This window comes from Neofelis nebulosa, chromosome 13 (assembly GCF_028018385.1).
Source record: "Neofelis nebulosa isolate mNeoNeb1 chromosome 13, mNeoNeb1.pri, whole genome shotgun sequence".
In the NCBI taxonomy this organism is placed as follows: domain Eukaryota; kingdom Metazoa; phylum Chordata; class Mammalia; order Carnivora; family Felidae; genus Neofelis; species Neofelis nebulosa.
In genome coordinates this window covers 74,831,452-74,858,492 of record NC_080794.1, presented here as the reverse complement: position 1 = coordinate 74,858,492, position 27,041 = coordinate 74,831,452, and the positions used below count along the sequence as shown (strand labels likewise).

General features: G+C 47.6%; 1 protein-coding gene across 39 annotated transcripts in view; it reads right to left on the bottom strand.

Moving 5' to 3' along the window:
• TCF7L2 (transcription factor 7 like 2) overlaps window positions 1–27,041 on the bottom strand; it is a 202,539-nt gene that overhangs the window by 61,360 nt on the left and 114,138 nt on the right. For 19 of the 39 annotated variants that reach the window (XM_058697786.1, XM_058697784.1, XM_058697808.1 and 16 more), the window contains one exon: window positions 14,217–14,360. The exons of 18 other annotated variants lie outside the window; for them this stretch is intronic. In XM_058697786.1, coding sequence (XP_058553769.1) covers window positions 14,217–14,360 — 144 coding nt within the window. The remainder of the gene's footprint in view (window positions 1–14,216; window positions 14,361–27,041) is intronic. 2 more of the 39 variants (XM_058697785.1, XM_058697817.1) reach the window with 1 other exon arrangement.

The following is a 27,041-nucleotide window of genomic DNA, read 5'->3' as shown; positions in this document are numbered from 1 at the left end:
GCCAAAGAGTCGTTGTCCCTCCAGCATTCAAAACACAAATGAACGGTAAGATCTGATTTCCCATGTATTGCTAAAGCACATTCACTGCTGGAAAAGTTTCCAACACTCTCTATGTATGAGCTACAGCTCACCTCTTCCTAGTTAACTTCCAACAGAAAATCCTATTGGTATGTGATCAACACCATCATGAACGAGCCTCTGGATCATCATTATGTCAACACCCAGAGCATCCCAGAAAATGAGGATTTCCCAAACGGAAATCAAGCGAATTCCTAACGAACGTGCGTAACTTCAACACACCAATCTAGAAAGAGCTTCAAATCAATGGCACTTGACAGGAATGGTCCACAAAGTCAAACGACCTTGAATCAGAGGTGACAGAATGGAAAGAGAAAAGCCAAGAGGACCCGATTCTAGTCTTGACACCTGACCGTATGACGTTCTGGCAGCCATCTCCTCCCTCCAGGCCTCAGCTTCCCAGGTTTACAAAAAGGACTGGATGAACAGACAGGTTTGATCACCAGAGACCTCTCACAATCCTGAAATCTTATAACTGATTCTACCAACCCACCCACCCTGACCACAGTGAACAAAGTACTCTCTGGTTGGGGTTACATGCACCAGGAATTGTTTGTGCCAATATGTTAAGCCACTCGGGTCCACTTCTCTGACCTGGCTTATTTCAGTTGTCTGGCACTGGCATCCCAGGCCCGTGTATACAATGACCTCACCAAGAGCTCACTACCTGTTTGGTAACACTCAATGTGTTATTATCTCCTTACCCACAAGACGGTCCCAGTCAATCTCCTTAGATCACCTTTATTATTATTATTTATTAATTCTGGAGACCACATCTTTTCTTAATAAACCAGGAGCCAAATTAAAAACATTGATCCCCAGAGCATGGAGGGCTGTTGGCGCTATTCTAAATAGCTCCAGCTTAACGGTGCCTTTAGAATTATCTTTCTTTCCCCTCCTTCTAAACTGTTAAAGACTAGAACGCTCGGACGCTGATCCGTTTGGAGCCCACAGAGGATGTGTCCCACAGACAGGCGTACATAGATCTTTGTGGTTGGAAGAGAGGCAGAGCAGAGACTTGATGTTGAATGAGCAAGAACAAAAACATGGTGAGAAATCCCATTAGGGGGACAAGATGGAGGAGTGAAGGCGGGAAGTGAGGAGTGAAGAAGCAGAAAAATGGGTCTGGCAGCATCTAAGCTATGCATGGTAACTCTCCAAACTCCAAAGGCAGCCTTGTCCACAAAACTCCCTCTTTAACGTGGCTTTCTTTGGCAGCCTCACTACCAAGCCCATTCACACCAACATGGAGGGATCCAACCACTGCGGGAGTTCGGATTTCTCCAGGGGGGCTCTGGAGGCAGCTTCTTCTGATGATGCTTCAGAAAGGAGCAGACCTCAGGATGGACTCAAGCCACCTTGCTCCTACCCTTATCCCCAGCACCAGAATGGCGCCTGGCTCAGCAGCGTTCACTGACATCATGCTAAATGGGCCCAGGCTGTCCCAAGAGCAGGTGTCTCCGTTGTGTTATCCCGAGAGTCCACAAGACCTGTCTTTCAGGCTTTTTCATCATTCGTGTGCACAAGCAGTAGATGCCTGTCCTACAGACTCAAGTGAACGGCCTTTATGACAGCTGTCAGAAGTCCGATGGCTGAATAAGCGGGGGCTGAAATCCCTGCTTCACGCCATTACTTCTGGGCCCCCTTTAATCCTCATCGGCCAAGGTAGAGAGATGATACTGCCTTGTCTACCTTAGAACCTGGCCTGGGAACCAAGCCCCCAGCCAACCGGAAGAGTAGAATAAGCATTCCCGGAGTGTCACCCGATATTGCCAAAGATAGGGCCAGATCGTCAGGCACTGTAAAAAACCAGAAGTGGGGCTCAATAAGGCCGAGACATTCGAGATTAAGTTGAAAGGGGAGCTTACGATGTATTTTGCAGGCTGTCTGCAAGTCCATTAAGACACTGTACCCTTTGTCCTAAAATTATAGGCTACTGTATACTATACTGTGGGATCACCAAAAAAAATTACTCTGAATGCCTTGCCCTGAAAGGGATAAAGAAGAGGCCGGGTGATGGTAGCATTAGGGGTAGAATCTTACTTCTAAGCGTTTTCCCCCAGTGCTGCTTGCTCTATGCCCCTCCCTGGTGTCCAGATGACATCTATTAAATTCAGGCACTGCTCCACAAGGGATCTTGGCCTCTGGCTAGAAGAATAGCATCAAAATATTGCTTGCTAACAACCCATAAATTTAAACAATCAGGATGGCAAGAGGAGGTTGTCTGGGAATCATCACAGAAGAGAAGTCAAAAGCAATGTGGTTTCAAATGGGACACACAGACAGACACCCCTCCAGCAGGATGTTCCTTCTTTCACAAAGGCAAATCCTTAGGCTCCCACGAGGATTAGGAAATCATCTCTTCACTCATGTGACCACTTACAGTCTTGAAACTCCAAGGAAGGTTTTGGCAGGGATGGGAGGGGGTGAAGGATCTCCAAAGAACAGCACGTCTGACTTGACTGAAGGCATCAACTCAGTTGACCCATGGCCCATGCTCAATGTTGGGAAGGGTGTGAGTGAGGGGAACAACACAGATACGCAAGGGCACCGATGTCATTCAGTGCACCCAAGTGGGGCGCAGCTTGAATAATCAGAGTACGGTCCTAGAGTCCCAGGGACACTGAGACCTGGGAAAGTCTCTTGACCTGGGAAGAGGCCTGGCTCGCTCCCACTTCCACGGTGCCGTCCACATGATGGACTTTTCCTCTGCCTCCTAACTAGCCCACCATCATGGGGAGTGGAATGCGGCAGAAAGGACCACACGCTGCGCAAAATATATGCTTTATGCTCTGGTCCTCACACCCGCTCACACAGAAGACATACCATTAATAAGGACCAAAAAATGTGGGCTTCCTCCCAGAGCCACCTTGTACAGAACCCCTCCCGTCCTCAGCAATCCCCTTTACCATTATTTGGTTCTGCGTCCTGACAAAGGAGGAGGTGAAAAACACAGGCTCCTCAGCATTTACACATCGAAAGCCCGCTCGGCAAAAATAAACTTTCCTCTTGCAAGACCTGTTTTAATCATTCCACCAAATGGCCTAATTTTTTTTCCCTTCATTTGCGGGATCCCAGCAATTTTTTACCGTGGGTGGTAACAAGAGTCTAACTGTTTCTAATTATTTAAAAAACAAAGCCACACACACAAAACCAAACAAAACAAAAAGCTAGGCTGCCAATTGCCAAGAGACTCAGAAGCCACAACTTCCGGTAATAAAGACTTTTCTTTCCAACTATCATAAACCGGCGTATCTGGAGAGCATCTGTGTGTCTGCTCAATGCCTCCCGTCCATGACGGGGGTGCGCTGGGCCCATGCACATGTTACAGAACAGAGGGAGCCGGCATGAGAGGGAGGTGAGCCCCTCGCCTTTGCAAACATATGAAGACTCAGCCTTCAAGCCCCAGCCCTAACCAGGCAGCGGAACCATGGACACATTCTTCTTGAAAACTGTGTGCCACGATTTCCCTCTCTTTAACCATGAGGAAGACGGTACCAACCTGGTGGAAGAATTGAGGTAACAAATGAAAACCACTTCGGCCAGAGCTGCTCTATAGGAAGCACTCAATAAGCTACCACTACCTTATTTATATATAAAATGGGAAGGGAACAGTGTTAGTTTTTCTCTCATGGGGTAGCTGTGAGGGCAAAACAAGAATATTTTGAAACCCTGGAGCCGATGCCCCGAAGGACTGCAATTTCTAACAAATGGTGGGGAGTATTAATACTAAACCACACCCCCCACCAGGGGGCGAGTTCTTTCTTCCCACCAAAGAGATGCATTAAAAAATACCCACTGAGAATTAACAAGGAAGAGCTAACGTCGACAGATGTTTACCAGGTTCCACATACGCCATCTGCCTTACATACGTAGGTTCACTGAAATCTCCCACGAAATGAAGGTAGATACAAAATGGGAAAACTTAGACCCCTAGGGGGGCTTCAGGAAGATGCGTGTGGTCATTCAGCTGGCCAGTCGCAAAGCCAGAGTTTGAATTCATGCAATCTCCACCCCAGGCTCCTGATCGTTTCATTACAATCTCTGCAATAACTACCACCAAGGACCCGAACAACGTTCTCTCGTCTTTTGAGGCAAGAGATCTCATCCGAAACGGCCTTGCGAGAATTACAGTTTTATCATTAAACCTGAAAGCCAGACTAACAAGTGGATCGTTTTCAGGGAGAGGAAAGCCGATGGGAAGACTGTGCTATTAAAAACCCAGGAGGAGGAGATCGACACTGAAGAAGGCAGGAATTTCTTTGGGCTAACTCGAACCTCCATTTCCACAAAACGGCCCTGCTCCACTCAACATGCAAAAAGAATCCAGTACAATCCTCCACTGTCCAACCCGGCTTTCTACCCCACTTGTTAATCATGCCTTGAGGGGGGCAGTAAGTTTAACTGCAGACAGTCAATTCGGTTAATGGAATTCTAAGCCCATCAGTTTTCAGCTGGGAGGATGAGAGAACCTTTCACTGTGTTTCTCTAAAGCAAATATTTAGTGCTTTCATCTTTTAGTGCCCTAACAGGAGATCTGTCACCCAAATAAAAAAAATAAACCTTCTCATGTGGGTGTTTGTAGAAATGGTACCACGTCTCCAACGTCACTCAGACAAATGGCGAGGACTTTCAGAGAGGAGCTGAGCTTTTTGCGTGCTCTTCTAGAAGCAAGTTGGAGAGTTGTGCCAGCGGGCCCCGTGCTTACACTTGCACCACGGGGGAAAATAATGTCGCTGCCGCCTGTCTCGAGTCCTCTATCAGTGCGATCCGGATGCAGAAATGCAACTTGTTTCTACCCTGCTGTACTCCTCTTGTTCTGCCGAGGTACCCAGGCTTGTGGTGCTTTGCTTCGTGTGTGTTGTTGCTCTTGTCTTTCTTAAATGGAAACCATTCATTCTTCTCCCACTTGGAAGTCATTCCTCTACAGGAATCTGTTGCCCGACAATGAAAGTTTCTTATCAGCCAAACTCGCTCGTCTTAGCTGTATCATCGATGCCCTGAATCTACCAAACTCTTCAGCCTGGCAAGCGAGAGGCTGGGAGGAGGGGTGCGGAGCCAGGAAAGTTGGGTTACTTTTGTAGAAGGCAGTTAGAATCCTTTTTCCTGATTCCGGGGGTGGGGGGTGGGGGTGGGGGGGGTTAGATGCCAGAAAGCCAGAAGGAGAGTTACGACTGTGTTTCTGGATGTCTCTCCCCCTACGATTTCTGCTTTCTGCACCGGGTCACTGTTTCCACTTCTCAACTGGCTGCAGTGGCAGGTTTCCAAGTAATTACAAAGACGGGAATTAGATGACACAACAATTTACATGTGTACGATCGCTTGTACCTTCCCCAGCAGAATCCAAGGCAAAGGCGTCATCTGCTGTCCAGTCACGTGTGACCCTCTGAGCGGGGCACCTTTGAGGTCACCTCTGCTCATTTCTCAAGAGAAGGACAGGCACTCGCACAGGATCCTCATCACATACATGTCCCTGCAGTGCACTTTCCCCTAGGAAAGCATTAGCTCTGAACCACCACGGCCTTGCCACGCACGCCCCTGCTCACGCCCCTGCTTGTCCCAGCACCTGGGACATACCACTGATCACGAAAGCACCTCAAAATCCCTGGTTTCACCTAAGTAATGGCATAAGTGAGGACAGCCTGGGAGAACCACGCTGGGCCACCAAAATCTACAGAAAACACAGCATCCTCATTTTACACATTATGCCTAAACCTTGACAATCTGTCCTGACATCTGCGAAAGAGTAATATAGATAATTCAAGGCGGAATATTCCAGAAGTTGTTTCATATCACATTGCCGTCTATACTGGTGGCAATAACGTACATCCTTTATCCTTGATTCATTTTTTCCCCCCCTTTGGTCACTGTCAAACTTAGCTTGAATTCCCCTAAATCCACGAGGTGGCCCAAAGCATACTGGGTACATGCACAAGAAGAGCCAGTATAAAAGCCAGAAAATCCCACCAAGACTTGTCAATAACTAACAAGCTCACAAGCAAGGCACCACGGTTACGTCTCGTTTCCCGAAGTAGGCACAAAGACCAGAGCAGAGATTCTGATAACCGACAGTGGAAAATGCACGTCTCCAAGAGAGAGACGAAGCAAGTCAGTGCTGCCTTTCAAATGGTAAAAATGGTCACGCTAAACCCCACGTCTCCTGTGACACACCTCCAGCAGATGGGTGTGTATAAGGCAATGGGGCCCTCCTGTATCCTGATGGCAGCGGTGTTAATACAGATTCGCGCGGAAATTCATAAAACTATATACAGACCGAAAGAAAAGTCGATGTTGTTGGATGACAGATTTTAAAATACGGTTGACCCTTGAACAACCAGAGCGGGGAGGCATCAGGAAAACCAACCCCACATCGTCAAAAATCCAAATGTAGGGGGCGCCTGGGCGGCTCAGTTGGTTAAGCATCCAACCCTTGATTTCGGCTCAGGTCATGAGATCCACCTGCTGGGCAAGAAGCCTGCTTGGGATTCTCTCTCTCCCTCTCTCTCTGCCCCTCCCCCCACCCACGCCCTCTCCCCCATTAAATAAACAGTTAAGAAAAATCCATCTGTAACTTTGTCTTCCTCCAAACTTAACTACTAATAGCCTATCATTGACCAAAAGCCTTACAGATAACATAAACTATCAATTAACACGTATTTTATATTTTATACGTCACATGTCTTATATACTATATTCTTACAATAAAGGAAGCTACAAAAGAGAAAACATTACTAAAAAAATTGTGAGAAAGGAGTGCCTGGGTGGCTCAGTAGGTTAAGCATACGACTTTGGCTCAGGTCACGAACGCACGGTTTGTGAGTTCAAGCCCCGCGTCGGGCTCTGTGCTGACAGCTCAGAGCCTGGAACCTGCTTCAGATTCTGTGTCTCCCTCTCTGTCTCTGCCCCACCCTGCTTGTGTTCTCTCTCAAAAATAAACAGATAACTATTCTTAAAAACAGAAAAGAAAAGAAAGTTGTGAGGAAGAGAAAATACATTTGTAGTCCTGTACTGGACTCATCAAAAAAAAATCCACATATAAGTGGACCCATGCGGTTCAAACCCACGTTGTTCAAGGGTCAGCTGTGTGTGTGTGTGTCTGTCTATGTGTCTGTGTTTACTTTTTTATTTACTTACTTATTTTTAAAACCTACATCTCAAAAGAACCTTGGTCACCAGACCTAAAATCAGGGGCACAAAAGCGTATGGAGTAAGAGCCAGACTGAAAAATGGACCGTTGCAGGTGGCCCCATCAAGCAGAACGGCAATGAGGAAAGGCCAGCACGGGAACCCGATCTGAGTACGTGTTGCCGTCCAAAGCAGGGCAGGGCCAAGGAGAAAGGAGGTCCCGTTCCGTTTAGGAGCAAACACAGCCACGCATCAGGACAGCCGCAGGCCCAGAGATGCCCCACTTCCCTTCGGAACCGCACGCTTTTCTGAAGCCCGCAGAAGATGCGACAAGCGATCTTCTCCTCCTCCGCTCACCTCCAGCCATCTTTCGCATGTGTTCTGGAAAAAGCGGCCAGAGGAAAGAAACATCCGAGCGACGGAGCTGTGAACAACCAACAGACTGGATGTCTTTCCGGGCGGTCACAAATGTTGTCTACTTTCTGCTGGAGGGGCTCCTCATTTCGCAGGAAGAGGGGCCCTCTCACCTGTCACCCTGGCTCCCGGAGAACCACCGGGCCTGCCAGAAACCCCAGCGTGGTGAGCCATGCCTAGCAGCAGTGATCGAAAGCTCCCGGATCCCTCTGCCCCGGCCCCATAGCTCATGTTCAGTCCCACGTCCTCTCCCGCCAGCTCTGTTTTCCTAAGCAGCAAGAGGCCACGGCCGGGGTGCGGGGCTGCGGTGCAGGGGCTCCGACAGAGCCTGGCAGACACGGTGGCCGGCAGGGTGGGGAAATACACCGAGCAGGGCAGCCGCACACCTTCCGTCACCCCGATCCCCCCCCCCCCCCACCTCCCTTGCTTCTCTCCTTCTTTCTCTGGTGACTTTAGTTCCTTCCCACGGGGGAAGGAAGGAACGGACTCTCCCAAACAGCAACCTTCACTCTGGGCACACGCCGTCCTCTTCTTTGACCTTCCCAGAGAGAAAGGCGGCCCAGCAGACGGCACGCTCGCACTGGGTGGCATGGCCCCAGACACGTGCGTGAGCACACGGACAGGCACACGGGCCCCGGGAGGTTTCCAGCAAAGTTGAGAACTCCGTGGCTGTGCAAAGGCCACCTCCTTCCTCATTTTCAGCTCCAGTAGAGGGGGCCAGCGACTGATGGGAGAGGACCGCCGGGGAAGGGACGGCCAGCACCTGAACCTGGCCCCACCAAGGATCCTAGGCCACTTCTATCACCTTCCTCCCGGCAGCAAACCAAAACAGGGCGGGGACATCTTTCACTACTGCCTTTTTTTAACGCAACAGGCTTGAAAGGGGACTTTCGGAGATGTGATGGAGAAAGCTGGCAGCGTGTGAAATGAAGGAGGGAAAACGATCTATTTCCTGGTATTGCCTCTTGCTAAGCTCGCAGCAGCTGAGGTAATTAATACCTTTTGAATAAGGTGCAGAGGACTGGCCTGATAAGGAAGGATGAAAACTGAGATCTACTCTGCTTACCTGACAATAATTGCCCAATAAAAATGAATAAACGCAGCTCCGGAGTCTGGGCTGAAATACGGTTCCTATCTGTTCTTTAAAGTCCATGCATCTACCTCAGTGACGTCACTAAAGACACCAAAAGCAGCACTCTGAGAAACAGAGAGATCACGGCAGACAGACAGACACACAGACTGATGTGACAGGTAAGGTCACAGCCACTAGTGCAAAGCATCCACTCCCTCTCTTCAGCTGCCGACCGAGTCATTTGATGGAGGGGGAAACGTGTTAAGGAATAAAAAACAAATCTGAAGGCTAATTTCAATTCTCCCTTGACACAGTTTAGCCCTTTAAAAAGTGATCTGCTACCTCACAGAATTACAAAAGGGGAGGACCCAACACAATAAACCGTGCGGGTGATAACATATCACGCATCAAAAGCCAAGTCTTCTCTATTAATGACCTTTGTCACATGGGATGCAAAGAAAACATGTGACTCACAGGAATAGGGGAAAGGAGGCAGTCACAAAGATAAGAGCTGTGATACAGCCTGGGACGTCCCAGCGGATGTGAGGCGGCCCGAGAGGTGGGGACGCAGGGCAGGGGACACTCACACCTTCCACACGGGCGAGCTCCTCAGAGGCCCTCCGTGTGCTCGGTGTGCCTGGGCTTCCAACTTTGTAGACCAGCCTCACCGGGCGGGAGGAAGTAAGAAGTGAAAAGCACAGCATTCACAGCCTGCAGTCCAAGGAATGGCAAACACGTGGGGAATAGGGCCTGGAATGATCCTTTCCCGCTCTGGGCCTATTTTCCCTGTGCAAGCTGTGTCCAAGCTGGGTCAATCACGTAGGAAGCAGGCTACATCATGATGTGCTGGGAATGGGATTCCACTGAGGCATTAGGGATCCCAAGTTGGGCACGACAGTGTCCATTTCTACGACCAAGGGGACTAACGGGTAGAGGAAATCAACGCGTTCGTTGAACCTTCCAAGAATTCAACGGGACGCTTTGCGAGTAGAGAATGAGAGCAAGAGGAAATAACACAATAATGTGGGTGGTCCCGCTAGCGATCCCACCCTGAGAACGAATCTGGCCGGGGGGATCTTGCTGGTGCAGTGGCACAGAAGGGCCCAGGGCCGTATGCACGAAGCTACGGGTCCCACGCATCATGAGGGCATTATGGAATGTCTGGACTCATTTTGCCTTGTCATTTCCAACTCACATCCGCTCCCGCCTGTGATGCAACTGCCCTGTAACAGTGGAATTTTAGAGACAGTCTGTTTGCACTGGGGCCATGACGAAGCACAATGAGGGAAACCCACGTCTTGAATGGACAACCATGAAAAGTTTTACAGAGAGTCTCCACTGCACACATCACACTCAGGAAGGTGTCTCCATCGCCAGAGATGTAAAATAAACAGAAAACAATTGCACACAGTATGAGGTGAGGCCCGTCTGTGATTTTTAAAACACACCTTTTGAAAGAATGGAAGGACGTCTGTCACAATATTAACTTGGCCTTTGAGAGGTACTTGTACTGTTTTCTCACTGCTTCTCTATGTCGTCAGGAGTAAGACGACAACTTAAACATTCTAGCTTAACAGAATGCTTGCAAAGTTGCAATGCAGAGACTTATAAAGCAAATACTTGCCTTCTAATGTACTTTGTTGTGTAAATCCAGATTTTCCATACATAACATGTATTGAAAGATAGAGTACGAAGGAAATGAAGCAGTCTCTACATTTGTTTCAGTGACTAATAAGCAAAAACAAAACTTCAGCTGTGATGCCACGCTTTTTAGAAATCAGACATATAATAAGCCACAGATTTATAGGATGTGGTCTAATAAACCTAAGAAAAGTTTCATTTCCTCCTCACCAAAATGGTTCACTCCCTGTCTATGCGACTAGCTTTGCAAAGTTAGCTGATGTCTTTTTTTTGTTAAATGTGTAAATTGAGAGATTTAACGAGCACCAACAATAATGTGCCCCCCTGAATACACGCACGCGCGCGCGCGCGCACACACACACACACACTCCCTCCCTCCCATATCCTTAAATATGAAATAAAAACAGCCTCCACGCTAGCAAAAAGGTAGGTTACCCAAAACACCAAAAGGGACAGCGTTTGCCATCTTGTTAATCCAACCACTGATCAGCAAAAATTTATACAACCCCCGAAAAGGGGGAAGCAGGGAATAAGGGAAGGATTCAGACAAAGAACTTTTTAAAAGGGTGCTTGCCAGCATTTCCGTGAAAATAGCATTAACTTAGCAATTACGGGAAAAAACACTCTTTCTTATCTGAACGCACTTATGCCACGGGTCCCGCCCTATTATGGTCACTATTAGACATGTTAATAGCCCCAATGTAATGACTGTGTGGCTAGCTTTAAAAGGTATGTGAATAGCTAACTAGAAAGAAGTGACTCATGCCGGCCCAGGTGAATATTGATTTTCTTAGTCATAATTACTCAGTTGGTCTACCAACTTTAATTCTCTGGAGGGGAGGGCTCAAGGGATAGACTCCAGCCGCCTGGTAAGAAAAGACAGGGAAGGGACAACGAAAGTTAAGTATGGCTGGGGTACAAAGTATCCTGCGTGTGGCACTGGTGAATGCCACAAAGTCACCCGATGTGACTGTGAATGTCTTGAATCAAAAGCTTCCTCCCAGCCCCTGAGAGGGGAGAGTGTTGAATAGGACCCAACACATCTTCTTTAGCAAGTGGAGGATGGCTAGTATCCTCCCCTGAACCGTGTGCCATTGCCATGGTCCTCATTAACAGCAGTTTTAAGGCTATGCCCCTGTGCCGTGTGCTCCTCAGCAGTTGTTATACTTCCCTGTGGCTCACTTGCAAAAGGGGACCACAGCATCTCCCTCTCAGGGCTGTCGGCGGGTCCCAGACAGTTACTGGAAGCTCAGTGCTTACAGGAAGTGCCTGGCCCATAGGGGGCGCTGTGTTGCATCTCACTCTGATCAGTACTTCCAGGGATCCTGGTAGCTGCCCCTGGCGAAGCAGGCGAGGCTGGTCTGCCACCCCCATCCCCTTTTACAGACACACGGAGCGTGTCACAGTGGGGCGAAGCCCCTTGCCAACAGAGGTGAGGGAAGGCTGGACTCAATCCTATGAGAGAGAGAGGACACACGTGAGCTAGGGCAGAGAGAAGGGGGAGAGAGAATCCCACGAGAGAGAGAGAGAGAGAGAGAGAGAGAGAGAGAGAGAGAGAAGCGGGACTCATCAGAAGCGGGGCCCGAACTCATGAACCATGAGATCATGACCTGAGCCTAAGCAAAGTCAGATGCTTAACCGACTAAGCCACCCAGGCGCCCCCTACTTCTGACTCTACTCTGGCGTGGGTTCTGCTGTGCTAACCCAGAGCCACCTGGAGCACAGCCACGCTGGGATTTCCCTATCCCACTGCAAATCCTGAACTAGTAAGTACTGCAAATAATACCTAAGTAGCTTCCGTGAAAACGTCCACAGCAAAGCAAGCCCATCGCATGGACACACATGCTCCTAGAACCTTGCCGAGTGTTTGTGCTGGTCGCCAGCAACTCTGGCCAAGCCCCACTTTGTACGCTTCCCCTCACTGGATGCTCACAGCAGCCCCTGTGTGACTCCCCCTTCACCGGCAGAGAAACCGGGGCACAGAGCAGCTGCGTAACTTGCCCAAGTCCCCACAGCCCATGAGGGGGCGTCTGCGTGTCTGGCCTATTCCCGATTTAGGGATTTAGACCCAATGCTGGAAGCGGGGCATATCGGGGCTTCCCCCAGAAGAGGTTTCTGTGTCCTGAGGGCAAAGCAGAGACATGAACGCAGTCGCTGGCCTCAGAGATCTCGAGTTATAAGGAAGAAACCCAGTCTTTCTGTTTCATTTTCCTCATACTCAAAATGGGTGCCTAGTTCTCCTTTATCTGCCTCGTAACTCTGACCAAAGATTAATGAGTTACCATTTGCCAGGCCGCTGGGGCAGGAATAACTATACGTGCGGTGTGTGGCCTTATCATCCAGGGTCAGAATGGACAGCCGGCTGCACTTGTTAAAACCTGGGCCAGGGAGGGGCTGCTGAGAAAAGGCTTCGCTCAGGCCATGGGCTGGTGCACACAGAGGGAGGCCTCCCTGTCCTGTCACACCCAGACCCAGTAAAGAACACGGGCCTTACGTGTTCACCGGCCCAGGAAATTGGAGTGCAGGCACCATCGTGGGTGGAGAAGAGGGCATTTCCAAAGAGACCAGGAACATTTTCAGTTTTGTTTACATCTGGCCAAAGCGGGGGCCATCACATAGGAAGATATTCACAAGACGCTAACGCACCAAGTTACTAACCAGAGTTAGGACACGTTGCGGTGCACGGAAGCACCCTCGGTGTCGCCTCAAGTGGGAAGAAGATACAAAAGTGTAAACAAAGTATGATTCCAATCCTGTGGAACACTTTTAAAGTTTCGACACAGGGATGACGGGGAAGAAACACAGCCAAATATTAAGGGATTATAAATGGGTAAAAAAGACGGTGGGTGTGCACATTTTCTTCTCTATGTTTCTCCACGTGTTTTCAGTTCTCTTAAAGGGCTGCCTACTACTTCTTACATGGAAACAAGCCGGTAAGGATGAACGAGTACACCTTGTCTCTCGCTGAAGGCAAGACGTGTGTACCCGTGTTACATATTACTCTACGCCTACGCCCAGCACAGCCCCCAGCACATAGTAGGTGCGCTGTAACTGTTTTTTAAAAGATAGACGTTTCACTAATTGGCTCTTAAATATTCACTTTTCTTAAAACGAAACAAAACAAAACAAAACCTAGCATTAATACAAAATCATTTGCCATTCAGGTCTCAAGAGTTACTTAAAATTTTTTTATCTGCATTGACTTCTGCTTTTCTGAGAACGAAAGCATGTTCTACATGGTCTTTATGCTTTGAGACTACTAATTTGAAGGGAACTGTCACTCCCAAGCACGGAGCAATATGGGGTATTGACATAGTATTGAATTATTTAAAAGAAATTAACAATGCTTCCTGTCCTTGGACAAGCGCGGCTGCGAGGAAAGCCATTCACAGCTGCCTCGGGAAGGTATCACTCACTGCAGAGGACTGAGCATTTCTCAGTGCCCTGAATTCTACAAGAAAATCCTTAAGTTCTAAATAACTAATAAGAAAGGCAAAGTCGAGGGAATAACTTCTCTTCCCCTGGGAGCTGTGAAACGTCCCAGGAAATTATTTCCTGGGGGTCAAGTCTAATGGGATAACATCATTCTCACGGAAGCTCCACATGACCCTGGACCATGCAGCCTTTACGGGGAGCCAGGCACCTTGGGTTCACGGGTGCGCCACCCTCCACCCTCTCCTTGCAAACTAGCATTCTTATGGCTATGATAAACCTATCGGTGATCAGAACACCCAGACATCACGGCACCCGATGATGTGACGGCAACCCGGAGGGAATGTAGGGGTCACGGTGGGTGCAGCCTGCCCTAACGCGGGGTGAACTTTGGACGGGCGGTTGCATTTCAGAGCTAGCTCATCTCATACCGTCATTCTGCTCCGAGACCTACCTCCAAACACCAGGGCTCCCCAACCTTTTGTAGGGAGTGGCTCCTTTTCATGTCCCTGAAGACTTGAGTGCTGACAGTGAAGTCTGAGGGGGGGTAGAGGTGCTGACAGTCATGTCCCTGAGTGCAGCAAGGGAGGGGGCACTGCTGCCAGGAAGAAAGGGGAACAGAGTGAGGCTTGGGAGGGAGGGGGACGCGGTCACCAAGGCATTCATGGCCCCCAGCCTGACTTTCTTCCCTAACCCACGCTTCTCTACAAACTCCGAGCATGGTTCCCGATGCAACCCCAGGACTCTTCCACCTCCCTGCCTTCCAGCTTGGGGCCCCCTGTAGCAACATCTTAAATACAGCCTCCTTCATGCAACCTTTCTGTTACATCCCTTCCCGCTGTCCCCACCTCTGCCCATCCTTCCCGCAGTGGACATGGCTGCTCCTTGCTCTGAGCCAGCTGGCCAGCACTTTCTCTCTCTCTCTCTCTCTCTGTCAACTTACCTTACTGAATCTTCTATTAATTTAACCAAGTGATAGGCTGATAGTTCTACCCTACAAAAATGCAATCACATACGGCTCCACCCAATACTAACCTAGGGCTATCTGGGGATCTGTCTAGTCACCTTCTCCTCTGCCGGACTACGATTTTGGAGAGGCAACTACGTTTACATCTCTGGACCCCTCGAAAAGATCCGGCAGCACACAGGTACGCGTGCTCAAGAAGCAGGTGCTGTACTCAATTTCAGCCCGGCTGGAGCCTATCGTGACAGCTGCTTCCTTGACTGCCGACCCTGTCGGGGGCTTTAGACAGGAATGTGCACGCTGTTCCTCAACTCCTCACAACCACCCTGTGAGGTAGGTATTGTCATGCCCATTTTACAGAGGAGGAAACTGACTCAGAGACGTTAAGGAGCATGCCCAAGGTCACACAGCTAGTAACTGGCGGAAGGGGAATAGGGACCAGGCCTCGGTCGACTCACGGTGCTGCTGTGTGGACTCGTTTGCCTGTCCAGACATTCCCTGGTGCTCTATAAATGGGGTAGAGATTTTAGGGGGCATAAAGAGACCTGGGGTCCAAGAAGGGCTATTTCACAACAGAGAAATATCATTCTGATTGCCTTTTAAAAAAGAAAATGTCTATGCCCTTTGTATGCATGTGATGACTTCTCTACTCCAGTCTGTAAAAGGGTTTATATGAAGAAACAAAAAGTGCCATAAATAAATTCTTCACCCTTCTTAATCCTGAATAACAGAATTCAGGACTAAGAGCATGAGACTGAACTGAGCACAAAACCCAATATCTTATGTTCTGATTTCATCAAATAGCAGCAGAATGAGCATAATGGATGCTCAAGACTCTGGGAGACAGCAAATCGATGGAAATAAAGGACGAATTCTATAAACAGCAACTGTGTTTCCAGAACAATTTACATGGCTACCATATTACCTGGTCCTCCCGTAGTGGCAGCAGGGTGGGGGTGGAGGGGGGGGGAGGGTGTCCAGGAGGATTAAAACCATCCAAAGGCCACATGAACTGCCCAAATGGGAAGGGGTCACATGGCCTGCAAGCTGGTGATACTCCAGGGTCCTAGCTGGCTGCAGCTGTCCCTGTATCTGGTCTCGGAAAGCCACCATTGCCGGAAGCCCCGAGGTCTGCCCCCCAGAAAGGGCAGCCCAAGCTCCCAGAGGTAGCCCTGGTTGCCCATGCCTGGAGGTCTCTGGTCTCCGTCTGGGAAACAGAACGCCCCACTCTGTACTTCCCCACACAGCGCTCATTTGTAAACAGGAATGTGAGTCATTAGGCAAGCAGGAGTCCATTCTCAAGATCGGCCCAGCTTTACAACTAAGGTAATCTCATTCTGCCTTGTCACAGCGGTGACTCACCTTACTGTCTCCCATCAGAGGTGACATGGTTTAACCCTCCAACTGTTCCTGGAAGGAACCCAGCAATATGAGGGTTGAAATCCCTGTCTGCTCACTCTGTTTTCTAACAAGGTGCTGAGAGCAAAGAGGCAAGGCCCCCAAGGGCAAGTGTCCCAGAGGAGTTTGGGAAAGAAATGTATCTAAGGTTACCATAGACCACGGCATCTTTATTGTCTTCCCATGGCCTTTCCTCGGGTCTATACTCCCACAGGGGCCTGTGGCTTATGCGGATATGTTACTTACACACACACACACACACACACACACACACACACACACCCCTCCATCTAAAACCCAGATCTGCCATTCCTGGGAACCTCAGAGCCAAATCTGCAGGTCATTTCAACCAATTCCGTAGGCGCTCCTAGCTTCGAAATGTGTAAAATTATCCTTATTCCCTTCTTGTCTTCTGGGCGTACCCTGCTTTTCTTTTTTTCTCATTTCTTTAAATGTTCATTTCCAATCTTTTGGTACAACGTAAAGTCTTCTAAGCCACTTCAAATTTTGGAGGATAAAAAAAATGGCTTCTAAACAAATTCAAATGTATATACAACTACAAAATCATTTTGTGCTGAGAAGGAGCTGTAGCCGAATCTCCCCTTAATAAATATATAACTCATCAACGGATCCTAAAGATTAGAAAGCAGGCATCCACTGAGTTTTATGCTCCGCAACCATTCGTGCTTTTTCTGGTACCAGTACCTTGAATTACGTAGGAGGTACAACCCCAACTCTCAAGCCATGTGGACCCCTCAGTCCAACTGCACTCAACACATCACATCCCTGTCCACAACCACTGGTTCAGACGATAAGATCTCTCTGGACTTCAACCTGTCTTCATTAGGTGACATCAACCCAGAGCCAAGGAGAGAAATGGTGTCCTGGTAAATGGGGGCCCCTGGATCCAGCCATGCCTGATGCATGCCACCCGTGTACTTCTTTGTTAGGAGTTTGGGGTCAATACACTTATTTTGCTCACGTCAGTTTGGATTGGGTTTGGAGAGAGAGAGAGGCATCTTGACTGGAGTAGTCTAGGTCACCTTAATCAGATTAACCTCAGTAATTACCCATCCACGGATCAAGGGGTAATGTGGAAAGAAAGGGAGACACTTCAGAAAAAGTAAATGAAAACCCCCGTGAGTTTCATGGTCCTGGCATGATGAGGAGACTTTTATAAGGCAGTATTTTGGAACAGGCACCTGGCCCCTTTTTAAAATAAGAATGAATATGGCTTGTGGCCTGGGATGGAGAGAGGGGCCCTGAACCACAACACCTACAGGAACTGACACTCGGCCCCCCTGCTCCTCTGGTGCCTCCGATGTCACTGGCCACGCTGCCCTAAGATGCGGTCTCCAGCAAGCAGGAGCCACGAACACTTAACAGCACCAGATCGGCCTCCCAGCTTTCTCCCGAGGCACCGCCTATTTGTGACAGACGATTTCGAAAGACACATTTCGTCTGGAGAAGGTGAAGGTACGAAGCTGTGGCATGTTAAGAGAGAAGGCAGACGGAGCGGATGGCGGGTTTCAATTTCACTGGTGACTCAGCACCTGATGACATGGGGTGCTGACCAGTTCTGGGCCACGGCCACGCGGATCAAGACTCAAGATGTGTCACCAAAAAAGTTGTGGTGACATTGTGTATTCTACTATTTTGTCTCTTTGTGAGCTTATAGCTCCTTCCACAAGCGGTTGGGCAATATTTAAATATTAATGCAGCAGAATGGAACCCAATGAGCTAGAAAGTACGATTTGCTTTGCCAGGAAAAATAAAAAGGAAAGGAGGAGTTGAAAGCATTTAAAAAACAAAAACCCGAAAAAATATGAAAGCCTCCAGAGATAAAGATTTCACATGAAATAATGTTATTCAGATCCAATATGGCGAACAGCTGCTACTGGCTGTTGGGAGAATTGTGAGCCCACCTCTTAGAAAGAAAAAACCAAAAGTTTTAAATTCTGTCTCAGAAAAGTTTTATGTGATGGTTAATTTTATGTATTGACCTGACTATGCCATGGGGTGCCCAGATATTTGGTCAAACGTTATTCTGAGTGTTTCTGGGGTTTGGGACAAGTTCAACATGAAAACTGACAGACTAAATAAAACCGATGCCCTCCATAATAATGGGGGTGGGCCTCATCTAATCAGTTGAAGGCCCGAATAACAAAAGGCTGATTCTCCCCCCCAAAGAAGGAGGAACTCCTCCTTTTAGCCTGGCTGCCTTCAAGTGGAGCATAGGTTTTCTATGCCTTCAGACTCAAACTGCAACCTTGGCTCTTCCAGGGTCTCAAGCCTGTCAGCCTTTGGACATGAACTACACCATCAGCTCTCTTGGTTCCCGGGCCTTCAAAAGCAGACTACACTACATCACAAGCTCCCCCATGTCTCCAGCTTGCCTACTGCAGATCTTGGGACTTGCCTGTCTTCATAATCGTGTCAGCCTTACAATAAATCTCCTTATACATACACACACACGCACACGCACACGCGCGCACACACACACACACACACACACACACGCACATCCTATCAGTTCTGTATCACCCTAATATATTTGGGTTGTATTTTTTTATGTGTTTTCTCCCCCCAAGCAAGAGGGAAAGGATTATTTGTGGGTCTCTAGAAGAAACCAGAATTGTGAATTTCTAAGACCCAATGAAATGGGTCTTAGAAATCATGTAATCAATTTCTTTCACGATTTTATTTTAAATCGCTACGTCTAGGGGCGCCTGGGTGGCGCAGTCGGTTAAGCGTCCGACTTCAGCCAGGTCACGATCTCACGGTCCGTGAGTTCGAGCCCCGCGTCGGGCTCTGGGCTGATGGCTCGGAGCCTGGAGCCTGTTTCCGATTCTGTGTCTCCCTCTCTCTCTGCCCCTCCCCCGTTCATGCTCTGTCTCTCTCTGTCCCAAAAACTAAATAAAAAACGTTGAAAAAAAAAAAAAAATTTAAAAAAAAAAAATAATAAAATAAATCGCTACGTCTAGACATAAAAGGACCTACCCAGGACTATACAGAGAAGAACAAAGCAAAACCGAGACTTTAAAAACTAGGCGTTCAGGGCTCTATAGAGAACAGGGAAGAATCGTATTTTGAAAGTGCACCATCTTTGGAGGAGTAAGAAATCCATTTGCAAGAAAAGCACTGGCAAGAGCCATTCCATTAAAGAAGCAAACTAGCAAAACGACAATTTTTTTTTTAATTGCTAAGAGGGGAAAATCCTCACATCTCTTTAACACGTATTCACATATACACCCATGCACACAAACAAGGACGCCAGAAAGCAAATAAGCCACAGCAGCCACCTATCCAACCGTCCGACCCGGTAAGTAAAGCCCACATACACACTTGTGACCTTGGAAAGAGAGTTCAGGTCTGCACGGGTCACGCTGTTCTAGCTTTAACCTCCATCAATAATTCTCACCTCCTGAAGGTGAGGTAACTCTGGTGGGGACTAATTACATTTGAAATACGTTGTCAACCAACTTAACACAGACGCAAAGAAAACTGTAATCAGAGCTACAAACAAGCCACCGTTTTTGTCATTAAATGGTAAACCCAAACCACGACACTGTCGCTGACGTGGCAGGTGGAAAGTAACGTCTGATGTTCACGATCATGTTCCAAAACTGGGAGTGTGTGTGAGTGACGAAGTGTGAGAGTCTACAGGTGCATATGTGTGGGCACATGTGTGTATACTTGTGTGCACGCACACGTAGGCGGATGTCATTGAATACGGAAGCCAATGGCCCATGGCTGGGAATGGCTAGTGGACAGCTCACGTACTGAGACTCCTTCTTCCCGTGCCATCGTCAGTGACCCTGAGCCATCCTGCTCGGAGGTGGCATGGGGCAAAACATGATCACCGTCCCTACACTCAAGGGATAGAATGAATGAAGTCAGCCTTGGCCCTCAGGTCCACATCGTAGTGAGAAAGACCAGGATCCAGATGGAAGGCAAAACAGGATGGACCCAGAAGAAACCCGTGTCAACGGCATCCCTACACTCGCCCTTGTACACAGCACAGGTCACCTCTTGTCAACCTCAGCACAGAAACAGATGCAGGGCCTCGGAGTTGCTGCCACCTACCTCGCTGTGCGCCCCACATTTCTGAGGGCCGGTTTGTCACGTCACTTGAGGGTACCTTCTAAGGGCCCTGCCCACCACCCACAAAAGCTCCAATTCTGCAGGGCAAGCAGAACACAGAGGAGGGGAACTCACGAGGTGCTCAAATGGCTCTAAGTACAAATCCAATGTGCCTCAATTTCTGGACATGGCCCTTATATAACAAGGGGAGAGTTGCTGAAGAAAGTTATATCCAAGGAGAAAAGGCGACACGTGGGCAGGAAAGCTTTCTTTTACGAGATAAAAGCTTCACATGGCCCAGAAAAATATTTTAGGGATATGGTATCATGAATGGGGTTTGAAGCGTCATTTCAAAAGATGCTTATTGGTTAAAAGAAAATGTTGCCAACCTGCTTTGTTTCCTGGGAGAAAAAAAAATACTTCAAAATAACAAATGTTGAGAAGCTGGAAATAAAACATATATAGTTTTCATTACAGTATCATAAACAACAAAGGGAAAGTGCGTATAAAATAGTTTATTAAACTGCTTCGAATTCTGTGTCCCTCTCTTCTCCTCTCTCTCTGCCCCCTCCCCCACTTGCTCTCTGTCTCTTTTTCTCTCAAAAATAAATAAACCTTAAAAAAACTAAAAATAAAAGTTTATTAAAGAGTTTAGGATAAAGTAAAAATAACTTACTTGGGTAATTCTGAACAAGAGATACTTTTACTTTTCAGCTGGTATGAACACTAAATGAGCTTTTTTTTCAATCTTTTTTAAACATTTATTCATTTTTGAGAGACAGAATGTGAGCGGGGGAGGGGTAAAGAGAGAGAGACACACACACAGAATCCGAAGCAGGCTCCAGGCCCTGAGCTGTCAGCACAGAGCCCAACATGGGGCTCGAACCCACGGACCACGAGATCATGACCTGAGCTGAAGTCAGAACACTTAATTGATGGAGCCACCCACACACCCCCTAAATGAGCTTTTTTTAAGTAAAGGCAAGGCTCTACTGGGAGGTAAGGTAATAACTCCAAATGGCTAACCTTAATATTGGTAAATTAGCCAAGGCACGCAAAAAAATGAATGAAGTTCTAACGGATGTCGCTGGAACACTCCGTGAAGTCTTTTCTGAGGCCATCCTAATTCCTTGGAAAGCCAGACACAAGTGGAGCGCCAGTACATCCCTCCCATCTGCCTCCTCAGGCAGTGACGAGGTTCCGCGCTGACCTCAGCACATGGCAAGGGAAGCTTCTCCCTGCAACCAGGCTGCGTAGCCGTGATCCGCATATGGATCTGAGAGTCCCTGCCCCTAAACGTGTAATCTCTCCAGACAGACAAAATGCCGATGAGCTCAAGAAAAACCATGCTCAGCAACTAACTTCGAGAGAATGGGAGCTGATCCACAAGGGCGGGCGTAAACTATCAGCCCGTGCGCCTCGCCCAGCAACGACTACGAGGGAAGAGCTGGAGGCAGAAGCTGGCGTCCAAGAACCACAGGCTGCAGAAAGCTGTGTGAATCCGGCTAATAGAGGGTATCTAATGATGTGCCTTTGATGAGATTCCTGCTAAAGGGAGGTTCCTTGTCCCAGACTAGCCTTTGGGCAGGCATGCGGGTGCCTATCGGGCCACCTTGCGCCAAGAGCAGCACTGCGCAAACTCCAGGAGGCAGGGGGCGGGGCGCTGGCTAGCACTTGGAGCGTCCACCAGCCAATCCTCTCCTTAAAAACCAGCAGAGCTCCTACAGGGGCTGGGTGCGCCTGGGGATCTAGCTCCCACTCAGGCAATTTGGAGCGCTTCACTCTGCGAAAGAAAGCAGTGTTGGTAAACAGCACCCCCCTCCCCTCTCAATGGAGCCCAAATGTTTTAAAATGCAAATAACAGGTTTCTGGAACAGCCCTGGAATCTCCCCTGGAAATGTTTCATAATTCACCTCTTGTTAGCCACAGGAGCCCCAATTACATTTCTTCTTTTCTCATTTCCACTAACCAATTATTAGCATTAGATACCATACTATTTTCTGCTAATATGTTTCCTGACAACATCAAGCTCTGGAGGGTCTTCTTGGTGCAGTAACTGAGTAACTGTAAACGAGGGCAGATTGATGAGAAAACGTTATTTAAACCTTCTCAGTATTTATGACAGCAAACCATTTCGGTTGAAATGCACTGTACTAATTGCACAAAAATTTGTTAAATTGACATAGTTTGGTAAAAAAAAAAAAAAATTCTCCCCAAATATTATGAGAGGAGGGATCACATTGGAAGGATGGAAGGATATAAATATTCACAAGCAACAGATTCCCGCAGGCAGGACGGATCCAGACGCCATCTCATTCAGAATGGGGAAAGGTACTCGACAATTTGGGGAAAGGCTGGCCAGCTCCATTTGCTAGCATCCCTGGTTCCAAAATGACACCGGCCCCTTTCTGTCATCCCCAGAAAGAATCATGCTATTGTAAGATAACTTAAGAGGCCACCACTGTTGTCATCGGGCACAAGCCTGGGGCAACCACAGTGGGTCTAAGGGCGGTGGTGATGTGGCAGAAGGCAGAATTGTTTTTCTCAAAGTGGACCTTGCCTGGTCAGCTGCTTGTGTTAGTACAAGTCAGGTTAAAGAGAACCTCGAGAGGGGCGCCTGGTTGGTTCAGTTAAGCGTCCGACTTCAGCTCAGGTCATGATCTCGCAGTTCATGAGTTCAAGCCCTGCATCGGGCTCTTTGCTGTCAGCAGAATTGCCTTCAGATACTCTGTCTCCCTCTCTCTACTCCTCCCTCCCACTCTCTCAAAAAGAGAGAGAGAGAGAGAGAGAGAAACTTGAAAGAGGAAAAAATTCTAAATATGTGTATTTGTGTGTGTGTGTGTGTGTGTGTGTGTGTGTGTGTAAGGCAACAGAGACAGTACACACGTGGACTGGAGGAGTCAAACCATCTTATTCCTGTTTCTTCCCAGCACTAAATGGACGGACCCACCTGCTAACGTATAGAGCCCAGAATAACAACCACAGAGCGTCATTTAGATGGCTCTGAAAAAACACCTAATTTTCAGGGTTCTCTCAAAGACCATTAAGGGTGCCCTGCTTCTTAAAGCGAAACTCATCTTCCTAGGTCCAACCTGCGCAGCCAATAAAGAAAAGAAAAGAAAAAAAATCACATTTCCCTTGAAGAGTTTCTCCTCAGAGTACGTAAGGGACATTAATGCCCAAAACAGTCGTGGAGGCTGGTGATCAGAAGTGGTTTACAAGGCAGCTGACCCCGGCTGGGTTTTGCACCCTGAGCACAGAGACTCTGCCCTCTGCCACACCAAGCCACAGCACAGACGGGCAGCCAGCGTGTCAAATCTGGACAAAGTGTATTTTCCTCTCTCCAGCATGTCAACATACCTGGGCCTCTGAATATTTACAACAGGTAAAACCAACAACCAAAACATGAACAAACAAGCAAACCGCATACAGAGCAAAAAAAGACTCCCCAGGCTGGAAATAACCTCACCTGATCACAATCTTTTGGATGCTATTTGCGCGATTAGCACCAGAGGAGAAAATGAAGACAAAGGAGATAGTACCATCAGGGGCGTGCCTGAGTCACTGGAGATACTGTCTTAATCCTTGGCCAACCCAGAGAAAAAGTCACCAGCAATAGTTACTACTTTACCAGATGAAAAGCCTTGCGCTTCAGAGGGACCACGACTGTTCGGTCATGTTCACCCAACATTTGGTTCCAGGTAGAATCTGTTGAGGTTATTAGTATTTGCTCAAATATGAAGACCACCCACAGACTTGGAAATCTGTGCCCTGTAACAGTATTCAGCATAAGAGCACTTCCCCAAAAAAGTGGGGGGGGGGGGATAATTTTGCAAATTAAAGCAAATACGGTCTAGCTTCTATTTTTAAAATTCTGAAGTTTACCATCAGCTGATGAGTAGATCAACACAATGTGACCTATCCACGGGATGGAATATTATTTGACTATAAAAAAGTAATGAAATACTGATAGATGCCACAACGTAGATGAATCTTGAAAACATGCCAAGTGAAAGAAGCCAATCACAGAGGACCACATACTGTACAATCTTATGGGTATGGAGTTTCTGGGGCACCTGATGGGTTCAGTGGGTTGAGCGTCTGACTTCGGCTCAGGTCATGATCTCGCGGTTCATGAGTTCCAGCCCCGCATCCAGCTCTGTGCTGACAGCTCAGAGCCTGGAGCCTGCTTCGGGTTCTGTGTCTCCCTCTCTCTCTGCCCCTCCCTCGCTCACCCTCTGTCTCCCTCTCAAAAATAAATAAAATCAAACAAAAACAAAAAACAAAATAAAAATACAGAGTTTCTTTTGGGGAGAACGAAAATGTCCTAAAACTGTGGCAAAGGTCAGAAAACTGTACATACACCCAAAACCATCAAATTGTACACTTTAAACGAGTGAACTGTAATTTAAAAAAAAAAAATTCTGAGGGCGCCTGGGTGGCTCAGTCGGTTAAGCATCCGACTTCAGCTCAGGTCATGATCTCGCGGTCCGTGAGTTCGAGCCCCGCGTCGGGCTCTGTGCTGACCACTCAGAGCCTGGAGCCTGTTTCGGATTCTGTGTCTCCCTCTTTCTCTGACCCTCCCCTATTCATGCTCTGTCTCTCTCTGTCTCAAAAATAATAAATAAAAGTTAAAAAAATTAGGGGCGCCTGGGTGGCGCAGTCGGTTAAGCGTCCGACTTCAGCCAGGTCACGATCTCGCGGTCCGTGAGTTCGAGCCCCGCGTCAGGCTCTGGGCTGATGGCTCGGAGCCTGGAGCCTGTTTCCGGTTCTGTGTCTCCCTCTCTCTCTGCCCCTCCCCCGTTCATGCTATGTCTCTCTCTGTCCCAAAAATAAATAAAAAACGTTGAAAAAAAAAAAAGTTAAAAAAAAAAAAAAGTTAAAAAAATTAAAAAAAAATTCTGATGTTTCCATTGGCATAATTGCCATGATCTTATCTCTAACTGCTTTTTATTTGAATTCTGAGCACACTTCGTTTGAAACAAACGCACAACTCTGGGAAACAGGCAGGATAAGAATTATTATTCCCATTTTACAGGAAGCAGAGGTCCAGAGAGCTTCTATTTTATTTCCACTGGCTGGCTAGGTTTCCACAGGGCACAGGGAGGAGTGTAAATTCGGGAGGGAAAGGGTGGGGTCATAGGCCTTATCATCCCCCAAATCAGGGAGGGATTGATAACCAGCTCTTGCCGGACGTCTAGAAATTTATATGGTTGCGTCATACACACATGCTACTAAACAAAAGACATTTGAAAATGGCACCTGGATTACTGGAATGCAATTTTCTCAGTAGCATGAAATTCAGGTTAAACAATTTAGCTCAAAAAGCAGGGGAGGGGGAAGAGTCATTTCTTGAGTCGATATCCGGTGGGGTGAAAATACACCCAATTAGATGTGGCCATATAATTTTCACATCAAACATCCTGTGCTCCCAAAGGCAACTAATGGCACAGCTTGCTGTGGATTTTCCCAAGTTTTCAAGAACAGTGACAGCCCTCTTCAACAAAGCCATTTAACATAACAGAAGGTTAAAGTGGGAACCACAAACACTTGCTTTTCTTAATTTACACCTTTCATTTACTTCCCCAGAAATGTCACGGAGGAGCCACGAAAAATTTATGATGCGTTGTCAATAGACGGTTCCTTGTAAGAACAGGATTTAGAAAGCAAAATGGGAATTCTAGAACGTAATCTGGCGCTACACCTTGAAAGGCAGACAAACAAAAACTTTTGAGTACTCTAGGAAGAGCAGGATGATTTGTTTTGGGTCTCTCACTTGGAAGAAACAAAAGATGATTACAGGAGCGGAAGACTAGGGTTTCTAGGGTTTCGAGAAATGCAAATGGACTGACTTCACACGCTCTCTCTTCCACTGACCAGGTAGATCTAAACGAACCTACTGCGGGACCATGGCAAACAAAACACGGCTCAAGGGGCTATTCTCTGTGTCACAGGCCTTTTTGAAGCCTGAGAAGCTACTAGTTTTTAGATCATCATGTTCGTATAGTTGTAACGCTTATTGGTTTTTTTTTTTAACTACTCTAATAAACCACCAAGATATTTTTAAGTACATAAGACAACTGGCAAAAAACAGAAACAACAAAAAACAGATTAACCTAAAATGCAGACCTGCAGATTGGTATGTCACTTATTTTCAAATATTCTTTCCCATACCTGAGCCTGTGCTTTCGTTTCAGGAGGGAGGCTGCTCAATAAACACTGACATTAAAGCAGGATTTCTCAACCTCAGCACTGCTGATATTTGATCATCCTTTGTGGTGGGGGCTACCCTAGCAACATCCCTACCACCCACTAGGTGACAGTAGCATCCCCTTCCCAGCTGTGACAACCAAAAATGCATCCAGACATTGTCAAAGGTCTCCTGAAGAGCAAAACCACCCCGGCTGAGAACTGATGAGCTACAGGTAACTGGTCTGAAAGTATTCCTCCGGCATGGACTGACACAGACGCTCTCGCCTGAAAAAGTACCCAGATCACCGTAGCAGCAACAGCAAAATCATCCAACCCTAATCCAAATCCTCCAACAGCCATCGGGAAATGCCGAAAAATATGGTGATGCAAATGTGCCCGTGAGCCCCTCAGTGACTAGAGTGTCGCCTTCGGCTATGTCCAAGGTCCCGGGAACCCTGCAACGATTTTAATACTGTCCCTAACGTTGTCATTTACAAACGTATGAAGGGACAGTACTAGAAAGATCAGTGCGTGCCTCAAGGTGGAGAGAAGGGGTTCCAGTTGTGTTTAGATCTCTTTAAAATCACAGAGCTTTAGTAATCTGCTGATCTATAATAAATAAGCCAGTCCCCCAAGAAAACT